The 16,930-nt window shown below is 43.7% G+C and overlaps 1 protein-coding gene across 1 annotated transcript in view; it reads right to left on the reverse strand.

Annotated features, from left to right (window-relative positions):
* NDUFV2 (NADH:ubiquinone oxidoreductase core subunit V2) overlaps positions 1-3,658 on the reverse strand; it is a 194,900-nt gene extending 191,242 nt beyond the window's left edge. The window contains exon 1 of the mRNA XM_086964949.1: positions 3,523-3,658. Within this exon, the coding sequence (XP_086821075.1) occupies positions 3,523-3,567 (45 nt within the window). The 5' untranslated portion in view covers positions 3,568-3,658. The remainder of the gene's footprint in view (positions 1-3,522) is intronic.
* Positions 3,659-16,930: the final 13,272 nt, after the last annotated feature.

Genomic DNA, 16,930 nt, shown 5'->3' on the forward strand with positions numbered 1-16,930 from the left:
GGCGCAGAGGACCTTGTCTACTAAGGACTAGGCTCCTAACATTACCAATACAGGATTACTGGGCTTACTGGAAAAATACACCTTCAAGCAGCAGTGGATGTAATTTGTGACAATACCATATAGAATCTGCAGAGCACATGATCTGCTGCTGTCCAGTTCTGTTAAGCCCGTGGCGCCTATATTTAAGAACTATTTTTATTCAAAATGGCGTAAGATCATGCAAGGAGGCTCTAATGTTCATCTACACCACTACAGTGCCAATGGAGCTTGCATAAATTGGAAAGTTCAATGCGGTAGCCGGAATGGCTCTAGGATCAACGCAAGAACTGATGATGACAGCAAAACAATACTTGAGCCACAGATCATCTACTGTGGCAGCAACCTTGGCATCATGATTTTGCATTTCGCCCACTCGCAATATTATTGATCATTCAACACTGTATAGCTCGCTTTGGGAGGCGCACTGTTCCTCAATTTATCCCACATGCCTATGCAACAAAAAAAAAAACAACATGCATGCCTCTACAACATTTTCCCGCATGCTCTCGCAACCATGCCTCTCAGTCCTATTTCGGTGATGTCTCTCCGTCTTCTTTTTACATTCTTTCATCGTTCTTTCATGGCTCACATATGTTCCATTCCATCCATCTGCCTGCGCACAAAAAAATTACACTTATGCCTGCATTACATCTGATTGCACTTCCACGCCACCATGCTTTTTAGTCTTGCTCCTCTTTTATGCTGCATTTCCTTTTTTCTTTTTAGACTTTCTTCAAATATGTATTTATTTATGATGTAACATGTGTTGTATTTGTAAATGGTTTTAGGTAATCATCCAATAAAGGATTACTTACTTTACTTACAAATAGTAGCATGATGCAATTTTGACAACCAAATGAAGCAGATGAGTCCTTCTACACCTAGAAAAACCAAGGCATACTAGCACATCACAAGAATATTCAAATAGGTCACAAGTGCCCTTTCAAAATCTCTAGATTTCAAGCAAATTAATGTGCCAATTGGGATCCAAAGTGAACATTTTGTTCTAATATTTTATAAAATGTTTGCAGCGAAGAATCATTGAAGTAGGTTGTGCTCTCTAGGTTTGTGTGCTTGTTTATTCAAATTTGAATAAGGTATTTACGCGCTACCACTTTCAAACTTCACCAGACACCACTGAGACAGCACCATTTCCAAGGGGCACTGCAGACATTACTGCTGTCTGCTACAACTCCATGGCAGCCACTGTCAGCCTTAGCATCCGTTTGAAGACCTGATTTCGACTACAGTTAATGTCACAAAGAACGTTGGAGTGCTAGAGAAAGATACACCAGAGTTGTGATGTTACTAAAGAGTGCAACTGTGGGTTACTTATTGTGTACCACAATTCAACTCAATATATACGTCGCTAATTTTATAGTTAGATGTATGCACGGTTTCTACCAATAAAACATAATCCGCAACTTGTAGGTGGATAAGAAGAGTGCTGGAGTTGCCATTTCGATGAGGTATGGTACAGCAGAGAGTAGTACCACAGTTGCTGGGCACACCAATGGTGCCAAGATCTCTTTTTTTTTACAAAGCTAATTATTGTGAAGAAGCAGGGTGTGTGTAGACAAGGTTTTGAAGCCATTCTGCTAAGCCTCGAAGCGGCCTCTTCAAGAGCACTATCTGCAAGCGTGGGAATAAACATCCCCAAATGCTTGTTGGTCACTATGAAAGTAACTTGTTACAGAAATGGGTAATGTTCTAATCACGAACGTAAAGATGCATTGCAAATGTATGTATTTATTGTTCCTAAACTTAATCTAAATATAAATGTATGAATTAAAATATGCTTGCAAAAAAAAAAAAAAATTAAAAAAAAAAAAAAAAAAAAAAAAGAAAGAAAGAAAGAAAGAAAGAAAGGAGGACATGAAGTAGGCAAATCCTGCCAAAAAATATATATATTTTTTTAATGTGTTTTCAAGGGTTAGGGGAATTGCTTGCTCTTTGTTCCAGTAAATAACTAAGGTTACTGGTCATGCAGGTCTGGCAATATTTCTATTATTTTTCAAGGCCTGACCTCTTGACCCGAAAACAAGGTCTTCCGAGGCTTGTACTAAAAATAATCTACTGAAAAGCGTACTTTATTACATTTGATGGGGAACAGCCAGAGGGTGATTCTCAAAGCAGACACCTCAGCAGTCATCTGTACCACCGGAGTATGCCACTAACAAAACCAGCGTCCTTTCTCCTGAAAAGCCGAATACACTACTACACAGATTCCTTAGAATACAATAGATTTGTGGAGAAGCATGGCTCAATGGTTAGAGTGGCAGACCCTGATGCGGAGGTCTGGCCCGGGACCAAGGTTCAATTCCTGCCTCGGCGGCTCTTGCACTCAATTTCCCCGCACCTGATAATTCTCGCCTCGCTGCCTAGTCTGTGGCTCTGGGCAATAGCTTGCTTAATCTCCATAAGGGCCCCAGCAGCGCTGTGGATGCCTGGCTTCACCTTGGGGGTGCCCAGGAGTGGACATTTCACAGGAAAGCCAGGATTGGTTCCACAGCGGTATGAATACAGCGCTACGAGGCCTCCGGGTAGAAGTGCGCTATATAAATACTCTACATTTCCTTAAGGGGGGGGACACGTCTTCCCATTCCTTCAAATGTAGGAGTGGTCGCACTGCAGCATGGTGTCAAAAATAATCAAGGTTTAGCAAACCACCTATTTTAATCAACCGTAGCAGTAAGATTACATTTAAACCTGCGATTATTTGAATTTATATTTTGCAAGTTACAGGCAAATGTTACCAATAAGTACACAACCTACTAAACTACTTGACTAGCATGACTAGCGAACATATAACCTGCAAGAGGCACACAACGCTCCCAGTAGGCAGGTTGGCCCTCTAAATTAAAAAGCGTCCAACCAGATTACGCACAGATACTACAGCAGCTGAATCTACCGCGAATACCTCAACAGTAAAACACCCCATTACTTTCTGGCAACAGAAGCTCCACAAGGCGTACTTAACCACCCTATTACTTCCCAAACCATAATTTCAAATGCGGTCTGTTTGTAAACAACGTAAGCCTCAACAGTTTTTCTATCGCGTGGCTTCGTGCCGACAGTTCCCTTGTGGATATAGTATATAAACATAATGCATATTGTTTTCGCCACTCCTGTGGAAAAAACAGTGTCATGCTACTAAACTGAGCCAACACACTAAGGAATCTGCTTGGATCGTGATATTGATAGGGACATGATTTTTTTCCCTCCCAGAATCAATCTGAAGATGGTAAACAATAGGACCCAGCTGACAGCGTGAACACAGGCAGTATTCCCAACCGGCGTCCGCTAGACACTTGAAGAGCACAACCCCCTGAGGTCACGGCTGTGCTACCCACTTTGCCCTTCAGACAAAACCATACTAGGGCACTGCGGTTGAGCACCCTGAACAGCCTCCGGATCCAGGCTGCATCACGGAATGGCGGCCTCCTGCTGGCATTATCATAATCCGGCTACTCAGGGACTTACCGTAGCGCTCACAGAGCGCAGGAACCGCGCGTGCAGAGACATCATGGAGCTCGAGCCTGCAGCAGAGAAGCCTCGCTAGGAGAACGCCTACTGGGAGCTCGAGCCCCGCCTTCAAGGGATCAGCAATCGAACACCGATAGGTGTTAGTCAACCTTACGGTCATGGACAAAGAAAGGGGACATATGTAGGACCTCCTCAAAACTCCCTTACAAGTCAGTTTTGAGCTTACTATAGTAGTGCAAGCCTCTTGTTGACCGTACAGAAAAACTTACAGTGCGATTAGAGTCGCGAATTGCCGCGCATTATTAGCTTTATTGCTCCTCTATAATTGCTTGCTTCTTTTTTTATGGCTCTTCTTTTAGTTTTGTCCCTACCCTGGTAAATGTCCTCTTAACACCCCCTTTTGCATATTATTTATTTATTTATGCATTTTTATATAGCGCGAACTTTACCCAAAGGTGTCAGAGGGCTTTACAATAGAACCAGTTACATTACATAAGGACTTCACAGTACATAAATTACATAAAAGATACCAATAGATAAACTCTAAATTCACATAAGAATGGTAGTAAGTACTTTAGTCTACTATAGATACTAGTGGTTAGAGTTATATATATGCAGATCAATGAGAGAGGAAGAATCAAAAAGGGGGGAGCTAGTTCATTTCCCCTATATGTATTACTATAATGAAGAAAAACTGGCTACACCTTGAAGCCTTACATTTATACAGCCCTGTCAAGTATCACGCATCAGACGTGACACTAACGCATTTCAGTGTGGTGATCCGCATCACCGCACTGAAATGGAAAGTCACGCATAAATGGCAAAGCGCCTACTCGGCTGTCAGGCCTTAGTGCTGCTAATCATGCACCAATATTCAATGCAAAGTGAACGTAAAGCTAAATTTAACAGTGCACTATGCGCCCTGCTTCTGGAAGGCTTCGGTAGTGGCTGAGCTGCAGTGCTACAATGTAACACTAGTATTAACCACGTGGCGCCGCAATCCTGATAGATGACATCAGTAAGAGTGCGCCATCGCGAGCGGGTGGTTGTAGGAGGGAAACTTCACTTGTAATGGCAGAGCTGCTCGTGGTAAATAATATTGAAATACAACAAATGAAAATGCAGATCCCCGGGACCGGCCGGAGCCGCCTCAACCCCACCGACTGTGGCGGCTGCTGGAACTCTCATTTTTCCTGAGAGTCACTGAAGTATGCCCGAGCAGATGACATTTGCGGCGGAAGTCACTGCGGCCACGAGGCGCCCCATACTGAATTGCCGGTCTTCTCCTCTCACAAAGTGAGTAAGTGCCTGCTGTTCAAGTAATTCTAGAATAAGAGTGTTATTCCTGGAAATAGCGAAGCAACGCCCTTCAGATGTACACCAAAGAGCAGGGATGGCAGAGAGGGGCACTTGACGCGCTGTATATATATGGGCTCATGGGGCACAGGTTCATGACCGCAGCAACAAATTTTGTGCACTGCAGTGCACAGGGTCGTGTCATTTAAACAACCCTAACCCCCAGTCCAAATTAAGTATTTGGAGCAATGTTTGATGAAGATGGCAGCAGATTTGAGCACCAATGTTTTGACATATGATATGATCAGTGTGCACAGCTGTTCCGTGCTCACCCGATTGCTTCATTTGGCTTGACAGAGTTTAATTCAAGACCTCCCAGACATCTCCGCAGGCCACCCAGGCCTTGTCTTGGATCAGTGGTATTATACCCACCTCCTTTTGCACATAAACTGGCCTTGGTGAGGGGCACTAAACTCAAGTCAGCCAATATCCCACGCCCACCAATGTGCCTGTCACATTCAGATGGCACCTGACAGTTTGATTGCCTCCATTATGTTTTGGTTTCGAGCACCAATAAAACTGTCAAGAAAACTCTGGTGACTAATGGACCCGCTGGGGATCGATCAAGGTTTGTCTAGTGGATATTTTACACAAAAGGTTAATGTGCCTGCTGCAAAGCACGAGCATCATGCAGCTCAAAGAGGTGCATATAATGTATATAGGTTATTTGGTTACTGCTTTTGTCGTAGAGATCATTTCAGTAGTTGCAATTTACAAATGAAAATCTCCCCCAATCTTTCATTATCCTAATGTTGCAAAACGGGTTCAGTTGGGTAGAAATCAATTGTCATTAGTAATGACAACCCCAAACCACGGTGGGACATTTTAAAATCTGAGTTTGTGCTTCTTCAGATCAAGCACTCTTAAACTATACCCAGTATGAATGACATATGACTCCTTTTCTATACATGTTTTCCAACATTCCATATACACTACTTTACAAACCTATGATTTATTGTCTCCATGTTTCATGTACAGTTCTCTGACACCCTAAAATGGTACAAGTAGCTCTAAAAAGCAAATAAAAAGCATGCGAGAGAGAGTGGTTATGTAGACTTAAGGTTCACTGTTAAAGGGTGGTAAACCGTAATTGTCTTCATTGCTGGATTTTGCTGGCGAGTTTGTGTCACTCATAGTTGTTGAAATGTCACTCATAATTACACTGAAATTATGAAAATGTCACACATAGCAATCTGACACCTTGGCAGCTATGCAATTGTCTTCATTGCTGGATTTTGATGGCGAGTGTGTGTCACTCATAGTTGTTGAAATGTTACTCATAATTACACTGAAATTATGAAAATGTCACACATAGCAATCTGACACCTTGGCAGCTATGTTTTTGTTTATGGAAAACCAGGAGGTTTTTTATGAAGACCCTCACCCACCAACCTAGTTGGTGGCATGCTTCATCATCGGGTCCCAACCAAGGTGCTGAGTGCACCTAGAGTGTGCAGTGTGCTACTACTCCTGGACTACAGCGGACCACAGGTTTTGTTTGTGTGGTATAATGCAGTGAAAGTGATGATAAACTGCCTAGAGGGTCCCTTTTGTGAGTTAAATTTTAATGATAGACCCTATGACAGGGTTAAAATAGAAAAGTGCGGATATGTGTAGCGTGTATTATTATGACTCTAATATCCTGAAAATAGGTCTACATGTTTCAGCCAGTCTCTAAAATAGGCTTGCTTTCTCCAGGACCTGTGGAGTGGAGGGTGTTAAAAACTGTGTATTTGTCAGGTTGAGTCTTCCTGGCCAAGTGTGTGAAAAAAAGTGTTGCACACGCTAAGGTGGGATTCAAAAAGAGAGAGAGGAGGGGATCTAGTTGTATCCTTCTAGTTATGCCGTAGAAACCTGTAATGGAAAAAAAAAACAAGACACAAATACATAAACATAGACATATAGTTGCTTGAACATGAGAGACTCATGCACTCATGTGTGCCACACGCAATGTCAAACTTGATCATTTATCAATCTATGCCGTGGTGACAGTATGTTTCAACCGTGTGTGCATCGCGTTTATTAACGGGGTGTTCTATTCGCTATAGTGATAATATCCGCAGCGGCTAGATTGTGGCGGGTTTGGTGTTTGAGAGGTAATGCTTACTATGGTGAATTCGCCATGTACAGCATGAATCCTGCAAGGGGGCAGGGCCTGTAGTCACACACTGAAATATGAAAATAAGAAGTGACAGCTACTAACGAGCATCTGGTGTCTGTGAGGCCCTTCATGCTGACACAAAGATTTAAGATCAATCAATCCTTATCCAAGCCCACCCCAGTCAACTTAGGAGTACCACAGGGATCATCCCTCTCCCCTACACTTTTCAACCTTTTTATGGAACCACTCACCAAACTTCTCAGCTCCTCGAATGTCCACTATCACATGTACGCAGATGACACACAACTCTACATAAAGATCCATTGACTTCAGGACATCAAATCGCTTAATTCAACGCTAAAAAAACACAGACTTGGCTGGCCAAAAAACACTTAAAACTAAACACCCTCAAAACCGAAATCCTGCTAATCGCTCCCCCCAGCTAATCAACCATCATCCTCGAGTAAATGAATCACCTAACAGCACTCAACGGTCAACCTCTCGTCATCGACTCAGTGAAATCGCTGGAAATTAACTCTGGATAATAAGCTAAATATGCAGAAACACATCATCACTTCGACAAAATGAGCACATTTTCAGATGAACACCTTGAGAAGACTGAAACCCTTCCTGCATGCAAACGATTTCAAACAGGCAGTTCAAGCTCTAGTAATTCCTAGAGAGGAGTATGGGAGTCTCGCTCTCTGAGGCTTTCCCCGATTGATCGACGTCGGCCCCTCTAAGCGCCACTATCAACGCAGCAGCTAGACTCATCACAGGCTCCAAAAGAAACTGTCACATCTCCCCCGACCTTCGTGCCCTCAACTGGCTACCTTTTGAGGCTAGAATTCACCCGAAAAGTGCCTGTATGATGCACAAAGCATTACACCACAAAACCCAGAGATACCTAGCTGAGAAACTGACGCTATCAGGGGGTAACAGAACTACCAGAAGCTCCTATAATCTTCTTCTTAAACCACAACGATTTACCAAGAAGAAAACATACAACTGGACCTTCTCAGGAATGGCTCCCAGGATTTCGAATGCCTTGCCCCCAGAAAAGAGACAGAACCCTACGACAGCATTTTTAAAAAAAGAAGTGAAATCGATTCTTCTGGCCAAATTCACTTGAACTAGTCATACACCTGTGTATTGACTTGTCATACTTGTTAGTCTGTAATAGTCACTACTTTTTATTAAATTAATCTATGTTTATGCGTGTTGTTCTCCAACGGTCTTGTTCGCACTATACAAAACCTTAAAAATAAATAAATAAAATAATAGTGCCTACGAACTATATAACGTCATGGGTGATTTTGTGTACGATTGTCATGGGTTATCATGTGCAACTTACTGTTTTTACATGTACGCAATGGGCATGGGTGTCATCAGGAGGCATGTAGTTATCCCCGTCGGATGATGTGGTTAGGAGCTTTATAAATGGCTCCTTAAAACACGTGGGGTACTTGGGAAGTCTGCCTCTTAAGGGTGGCTCCTAAAAACACGTGGGGTACTTGGGAAGTCTGCCTCTTAATTACTGCCTCCACAGAGTGTCCCATATCCTGGTGGAGGGTCACTGCATCAGTCATAGGTGTTTACTGGTGGTAGGATGTGTGCATGGTCGACAGTTGTTTAGCGCATTCCATGGAATGTTGTCATTCAACCCGGTTTTATGGGTCGAAAGTCGTTAGATCCAGCGTTGTTCCTTCTGCAGGAGTGTGTTTTCCCCTGTTCTGACTGTGACATCAATCTGTTCTATGACAACCCACTTCAAGTCATTTGAGGTGTGTCCTCTTTTGATGAAGTGGTCCGTCATTCTTGTAGAGTTTATGTTGCAGCCAATGTTGCTTCTGTGTTCTCCGATTCTGATCTATATTTTCCTACTAGTCATGCCAATATACCGGAGGCCACATAGGCACTCAATCATGTGAATGACATGTGTGGGATTGCAGTTGGTGTGTTTCTTTAAAGACCAGATTTTCCCTTGTTCCAGGGCTTTAGTGGTTGTGTTGAGATGGCATACGCGACAATTGCCGCATGGGAAGAGACTTATCACACTCGGGAGGCCCCATGCTTTGAGGACAGTAATGTCCCTTGGTTTGTTGGTCTGTCTCAGGCGTGTAGAAATGAGGTGGTCCCTAAAGCTGTCTGCTCTTTTAAATGAGAAAAATGGTTTCTCCCAATTTAGTTTCACAGTGTTGAGGATTTTCCAATTGCTGCTAATGACTTTGGTCATTTTATTTGAGAAGGTATTGTAAGTTGTTACACACGTCAGCGGGATGGTCGAGTCTGTTCTTTGGTTTCCTTCTAGTATTGCTTCCCTGTTCTGGTTCCGTGCTCTTTTCCTGGAGGTATGTAATATTTTCTTAGAGTAACCTCTGTTGTTTAGTTTTTCCGCTAGGTTTACTGATTGTGCTTGGTAGTCCTCAATGTTGCTATAGTTTCTTCTGATCCAGAGGAATTGTCCCTATGGTAGGTTCTCCCTGAGTGAGCGTGGATGGAAACTGTCAAATTTTAGAAGCACGTTTATACTTGTAGGTTTGTAGAAGGTGGTGGCTTGTAAGGGACCTTCTGTTGTTTCAATGGTCAGGTCCAAAAACGTGAGTTTCCTTCTGTCCGCCGTGCTAGTAAGGAGTAAAAATGGGTCATGGCTATTAAGCCATGTAAGGAAGGTGGCAAGGGTTTCTTCTTGGCCTACCCATATCATCAAGATGTCATCAATGAAGCGGGGTCAAAATCTTATGTGTTCCTTGAATGGGTTTTGTGGGTTCAGGATATGTGTGTTTTCGAAGTTCTACACATAGATGCCTACCACACTTGGGGCGAATGTGCTGCCCGTAGATGTTCAGTTGATTTGGAGAAAAAATTCCCCTTCAAATTCAAAATAGTTTTTGATTGAGGGCAAGGGTTGCACATTGCATGATGAATTCCCTGGGTGTGTTGAATTCCCACATGGTTCCCTCCAGAGTTTGTTTTATGACTCTTAAAGTTTCGTCCTGGGGGAGGCTCATATACAGACTCTCTATGTCAAGTCCCACTAGTAGATGGTTGAGTGGGACAAAGGGCATGTCCTTAATGAGATTCAGGAGATGTTTAGTGTCCTTAAGGTAAGGGGTTGATGTTTAACCAGGGGGTTCAGGAAGAAATCGCAGAACCGTGATAAGAGCTCTAGGAGGGAATTTATTCCCGACACGATGGGGCTATCAGGTGATGATCTGGTGTCTTTGTGTATTTTCAGTACTGTACAAAAGTATGGAATTCTGGCTTTCTTGGTATTCAGGAACTCAGCCTCTTGTTTAGAGATGTGGTTCTTTGTCTCTGCTTCTTCCACTAGTACCTGGATGGTGTTTTTCAATGCCTCTGTTGGGTCCTCTTTGAGTTTTCTAAAGTTTTGGTTGTCATTGAGTAGGCATCTGCACTCCTTTGTGCAGTCACCCTTGCCCTGTATGACTATGCCTCCTCCTTTATCGGCTGGTTTAATAATGATGGAGTCATTGTTCTGGAGTTTGTGCAGAACTTCCCATTCTTCCTTTGTCAGGTTGTGGAAGGTCTCATTTTTTGTGGTCTCTTTGATCTCTTTGAAGACGGCCTGTTCGAAGGCAATTAATTCCACCGGAGTAGTGAAGGGTGGAAGGCAGAAGGTGGATTTGATTTTCAATCCTGTTTCGTTAAGGTTCTCAGTGTTGTCAAATTGAGTCTGGTTTTCAAAGAACACCTTTCATTTTTTTTTTTCCGGAAAAATTCTGATAACTCAAAGTGGAGTTTGAGTTTGTAAAGGCGGGCATTTGGTACAAAGTTAAGTCCTTTGTTCGGAACTAATTCTTCGGAAGATGTCAGAGCCGTCGAGGAGAGGTTGAATACTAGGTTTTGTTCCTGGCAGGTGCTCCTCAAGTTCTCTGTCCACTCGGTCCTGGTTGTTTGGCTGTCTTTAACAATGACGTGATGAGGGCCTCCCTCATTGAGGGTGGAAGAATTTGCGACTCATATGCCTCGAGAAAAACCTCTTTCAATATTGGAAGTAGCTGATCAATATATGATTTATAAAAATCAATGGGTTGGCCATCTCTGCCCGACTTCTTCTGCATCATGTCTTCCCGCAGCTCATCATCCTCAAACAGCGCGGTGTTATGGCTGTCTTTTTGCCAGCTCTCTGGAGAAGGAGAATGATGGAGAGTGACTCCAGCCTATCACCCCCATAGCATAGGGATTAGGCCGATAGACAGGGACCCTGTCTTACAGATATAAGGGCATTTTCGTGCCATTTCCCTTAGAGTAAGGCTTATGAATTTAAGTGAGGGGTTAGATATATAAGTATTAGTCATGATTTACTCATTTGCTAACATGCCGATCTGTTTCTCATGGAGCTATGCATATTATGGGCTCCGTAGGCCTTAAGCGAGACAGACTCCATTTTGCTTTCTGCCTGGTAGCTCGAGAAGGCTTTCTAGGTTAAGAGTGATGTTTTAGTTTCAAGCTGTTGTTCGCTTGGAGAGAACCGGTTCAGGCTGACCCTTATCGAAGGAATGTATTTTTCTCCACTCCGAAGACACAACTTCAGGCCGGCCGGCTGGGAAAGTGTCCTTGGTACGGGGAGGTACAAGAATTTGGTGGGCGGCAGGTTACTGGCCGTGAATTTCCATGAAGGAACGGGCTTTGATATTAGCGAAGGTGTTAGTCTTTCAGTGAGTTAGTCCGTAGGCGGCATCTAGCCGTTAGCATCTCTGCCATTATTCATTTTCATGGTGGACAAGTCGCCATCTTTGAAGTCGGGGAAAGATTTAAGATCGAAACTCTCTGAAGATAGACTGAACGAGAAGTGGTGCGGAGCGCACTAATACAGAGAGAGAGAGAGAGACGGTAGCTAATAAACAGCAAGGTTCCGAGGTCCTGGGGGAGAGCAGACGAGATTGAGCCTAGCAGTGCAGACGTGTACTTGTGACGGCTGAGGGTGACTGCAAGGCGAGCCAGGACCCAGAGACGAGACAGGAGCCTAGATGACTGCCGAGTCCCGATTTCCCATTAACCAGGTGAAGTCCGACCGATTCTTATAGTATGTGCACTCTAACCTTTATCTTTTATTCCCTTTGCAAATGTAATGCTGCATAGTAATGTGACTTATGTTTATTGTTAATAAATATCCTAATTCATATAGAATTAACGTGTACCTGGTGCTTGTGTTCGATCTTGGTAAATGGCATTTCTAGTTGGGCACTGTTTAGGCGAACGGATGAGAAATCCCGATCAGACGAATGGTAACCAAATAAAGAGGGAGTGAGTGGACCTTTGATGTCATGAGCACGGAGTACACTATACAATCTGAATCCATATCCAAAGTTATTATTTTAGTTTTATCCTAAGTAGATTGCTGAGATATCATCCCAATAATGTTTCATAGGAATGTGGTCGTCGTTGATATGCGGCGTTAATGAGAGCGACGGGAGGGACACCGTCGTGTAAATCCACCAGATTGTGGCTTAAAACAAATGAGAGCGTCAGGAGGGACACTGACGTGTAGGTTTCGCAGGATCGCGAACGATTTGGAAAAGGGAGCATTGGGTTCTGCAGGCCCGTGTGTAGACACGCCGGATTGTGTGTCAGATCTGCCCTGGGGTAGAACGGTCTGGGTCAGAGTGACCGCGAGGCCAACCGATGTGAATAAGATATTGTAGAAAATCCATATATGTATATTGTCATTCCCCATTCTTAGGTGCGATCTGTATATTTATCTGTATATCTACTCATTGTGAATACGATCTAAGAAGGGAAGGTGAGTACGTTTTGGCTGGGTCACAGGGGCCCCTGGGGGCTGATCCCATCTAAACAGAAAATCCAGCCATTACATCTGGCGTCACGAACTGTTTACGAAGCCTGTGTGCATTGTGTTGTTTTAATCTAGTTGGTTTGCGCTCGGCTTGTACGTATAAAATTTTGTTTATAATTTTGTATATAATTTTTTGTGTGTTATTATGTTTCCGAAAAAATCATCGTCGGTTTTTAAATTACCGATTCAGATTCCCGGCTGGGAGTCTACGCCTTACGAGGCCTTAGCCCGTGAGTGGGCTGATTCTACTGGTTTGAGTGAAAATTGGTCTTCATGCTTGGAGCAGGCGGAGCCTGCCGATGTGATTTCATGCTTACAGAAAGCGCCAATAGTGAAGGGCGATGAGCTTCCTATTTTGGGACGCAGAGGGTGGATTATTCTTAATGCATACAGAATATTGCATGAGAAGTTTGTTCAACTACAGAAACAATTTAAAGATACGGAAGGACAGTGTGTTGAGTTGCAAAATGCGCATACTCTTTTGCGTTGTCAAAATAAACTGCTTGCCGACAAACTTGAAACATATCAGACCATTGCCGAAAGAGCTGCGGTCCGCATTGCACGATATAAGTATAAACATCGTCGTGGACGTGTGTCTTCACGCAAAGTGCGTATGATTGTAGCAAAAGCTGGAATGGATTGGAACCCCGATGAGTGGGACGGTAATATCTGGGATTCTCATACTTCTGACTCCTCGACAGAGGAGGGTGACAAGCGCGAGGCTTCTCGCTCCGGACGTGATTGTAAATCTGCTTCTTGCATTGATTTGACTCCCGACTGTGACCGTGCTCGTTCTTCCCGTGCGGATGACGTAGCTTGCCCTGATTGTTCTGTTAAATCTAAGATGCGGGCTTCTTCGGAAGCTCTTCCCGCAGTTTCTGCTCACCCGATCTTTCGACGGAAATTACAACAAGCCCCTGGTAATCCGGGTGGTATCCCTCTTGATTGTATTGAAGATTTTACTCAGCAGGAGATTAGTGACATCCTACAACGATTTAAACAACGGCCTGGTGAGGCCTTGCTTACCTGGATGGTGCGTCTTTATGAGCTTGGCGCTTCCGGTATTATGCTCGATGCTGTTGATTGCTTACGATTTTGCTCTTTGAGTTCTGATTCTACTATTCAGGACCATTTTCGGAATTTTAATGGTAATGTCCAAACTTCTTTGCTCCAGCTTGCGTCTGATGGCTGTAATCATAAATATCCAACAGAGTCTGATTGGCCCTCTGATGAAAAGCCGTGGTACACTCTGCGCGATGCGTCGCAACGTTTAAAGGAAGAAGTTATGAAAACGTGTATCTTCCTTAGTACTGCTGACAGGTTATTGGATGGTTTGTTAACATCTTCCGTGCGTAACCGCATTATACGTACTTCTCCTGTTGCTTACAAGCAGGTCATGATGACATTATTGATTAACCAAACTGGCAACCCTTTGTCTGCTGTGCTTGAGTCTGTTCGTCAGCTTGGTGAGCTGGGTGAATGGTTTAAACCTGAAAGACAATCCCGACCTGAGGGTCGTACTGGTGGGGACTATAAGTTCTCTAGACGTGATATGTTTCTTGCTCTCATTGCTGATGGTGTCAAAAGGGAAGAGATCGATGGTGAACCTAATAATATCCTATGGGATATGTTTCGTAAGCGTGGTTTGGATCGAAAGGAAGGTGCCCATCGTGTGCGAAAGAATGATTATGATCGTGGTTCGGATGACAGTGGTGATGAGAGACGACGTGTGAATTCTGATCGCCGTGATGATCGGCGCTATGAACGCGGTGGTTCTCCCCGTCGTAATGATGGGAGGGGGAGAGAGGATGATCGTGAGAGGGGAAGAGATGATCGTGGTTCTAGCAGACGTAGAGATGCAAGGAGTTTTTCCCCTGATATGAGAATGAGGGAGGATCGTAACAGATTATCTGACCGTAATTCACAACTTTTTGAACCTGACACTAATCCGTTTCGTACTGGAGACGGATATGAACAAGAAATTCTAATACCCAAGAAAACTGAAAACATTTACCCTGATCTGTCTTGGTTGACGGAACGCAGGAAAACTGACTAGGAAATAGGTCAAGCTCCGGTACGCAGGTGGGCCCACAGAGATTACAGACCCTATGTAGATATTGAGATTTTTTGGAAACATCGTAATATCCAAAGGGCCCGAGCGTTAGTTGATACTGGGGCGGAGGCCACTTTAATTCATGGTAAGTCAAGAAAATTTCATGGACAGCCTTTCACAATTACCGGGCTGGGTGGTAAGGAAACACCCGCAGTTCAAACTGCACTTGAAATTAAAATTGGTAGGATTCCTCGTAGAGAATACTCTGTGTTGGTTGTGCCACTTTTGGAATACATTATTGGAATTGACATCTTGAAAGGTATGACTTTGCATTTGGATGATGGTTACTATCAATTTGGTACTAGTCAGTACATTTCGACCAGACCCGTACGGGTTGGCCGTTTACGCATGCCACCTATTAAGATCCCTTTAGCAACGAAAGTGATTTCTCAGAAACAATATCGCATCCCAGGTGGTCATGAGGAAATTACAGCTACGATTCAGGATTTGGTTGACGCAGGAGTCATTACTCCGGTCACATCCGCTTGGAATAATCCTGTTTGGCCCGTGCGCAAAAGTGACAACTCTTGGCGCATGACTGTTGATTATCGAGAATTGAACAAACATACACCTAAATTGACTGTGGCAGTGCCTGACATTGTTACACTAATTGAGAGAATTCAAAAGCATCCGGGTACATGGTATGCTTCTATCGATATTGCTAATGCATTCTTTTCGATTCCAATTGCCCCCGAATGTCAGGAACAATTCAGTTTTACATGGAATGGACGTCAAATGACGTTCCGGAGTCTTCCTCAAGGCTATGTACATAGCCCTACGATCTGTCACCGGCTGGTGGCGGAACATTTATCTGAAGTGCCTACGATTCCACAAGTTCAGATTTGTCATTATATTGACGACATTTTGATTCAAGGTGAAACGCAAGACCAAGTACAGTCTCATTTAGATCAGATCATTGACTGTTTGCGAGCAAAAGGTTGGGAAATCAATCCTGACAAATTACAAACTCCATCCCAAGCTGTGAAATTTCTAGGAATTAATTGGCATGAAGGTCACAGAGAGGTGATCCCACAAGTTAAACGTAAAATACTTGATTTTGCTGTTCCCAGAAATAGGAAAGAGGCGCAATCCTTTATTGGGTTGTTTGGATTTTGGCGTCAACATATTCCCCATTTGAGTCATATCTTGGCTCCACTGTATCGAGTCACTCGTAAAAAGAATGCGTTTGAGTGGGGTGAACCTCAACAGACTGCTTTTGATTTGGCTAAAGAAGCTATTCAGTATGCTTTGGATTTGTGGCCCGTGAGTGAAGGTGATGTGGATTTGAATGTTTCCGTGGAAGGTCTGTATGCCAATTGGAGTTTGTGGCAAAAGCAAGGCAGACAAAAAGTGCCATTAGGTTTTTGGACCAAAAAGTTGCCAGAGGCTGGTGAGCGTTACTCACCTTTTGAAAAACAGTTGCTTGCTTGTTACTGGGCTCTGGTGGATACCGAGCAATTGACTTTAGGCCATGCTGTGATTTTGAGGCCTGAAATTCCCATCATGCAGTGGGTTTTGAGTTCACCGAAGTCCCATCGAATTGGACATGCTCAGGAGGCTAGTGTGATTAAATGGAAATGGTACATTCAGGACAGGGCACGTGTGGGTCCGAAAGGTGTGGCGGTTTTACATGAGCGAGTGGCGCAGGCGCCCTCCAATGAGGCTGAAAGTGAGCGTTCGGTCCCCGTAGTGCAGGAGTCTCCCGTGAAGTGGGGTAAATCATTTGATGATCTGTCCGCGGAGGATAGAAAACATGTGTGGTTTACGGATGGTTCTGCGAAGTTCATTGGTGACAAGAGACATTGGAAAGCTGTCTCCTATAACCCGATTACAAAGAAATTATTGAGCACAACTGGAGACGGTAAGAGTAGTCAATATGCTGAACTCTATGCAGTTTACCAAGTTTTGAAACAGGAGTTACCAGGTACATGTCATATTTTTACTGATTCTTGGTCCACTGCAAATGGACTAGCGGTGTGGCTGCCTACATGGCACTCGCATAATTGGGAATTAC

Source organism: Lissotriton vulgaris, chromosome 4_1 (genome assembly GCF_964263255.1).
Source record: "Lissotriton vulgaris chromosome 4_1, aLisVul1.2, whole genome shotgun sequence".
NCBI classification, from domain to species: Eukaryota; Metazoa; Chordata; class Amphibia; order Caudata; family Salamandridae; genus Lissotriton; species Lissotriton vulgaris.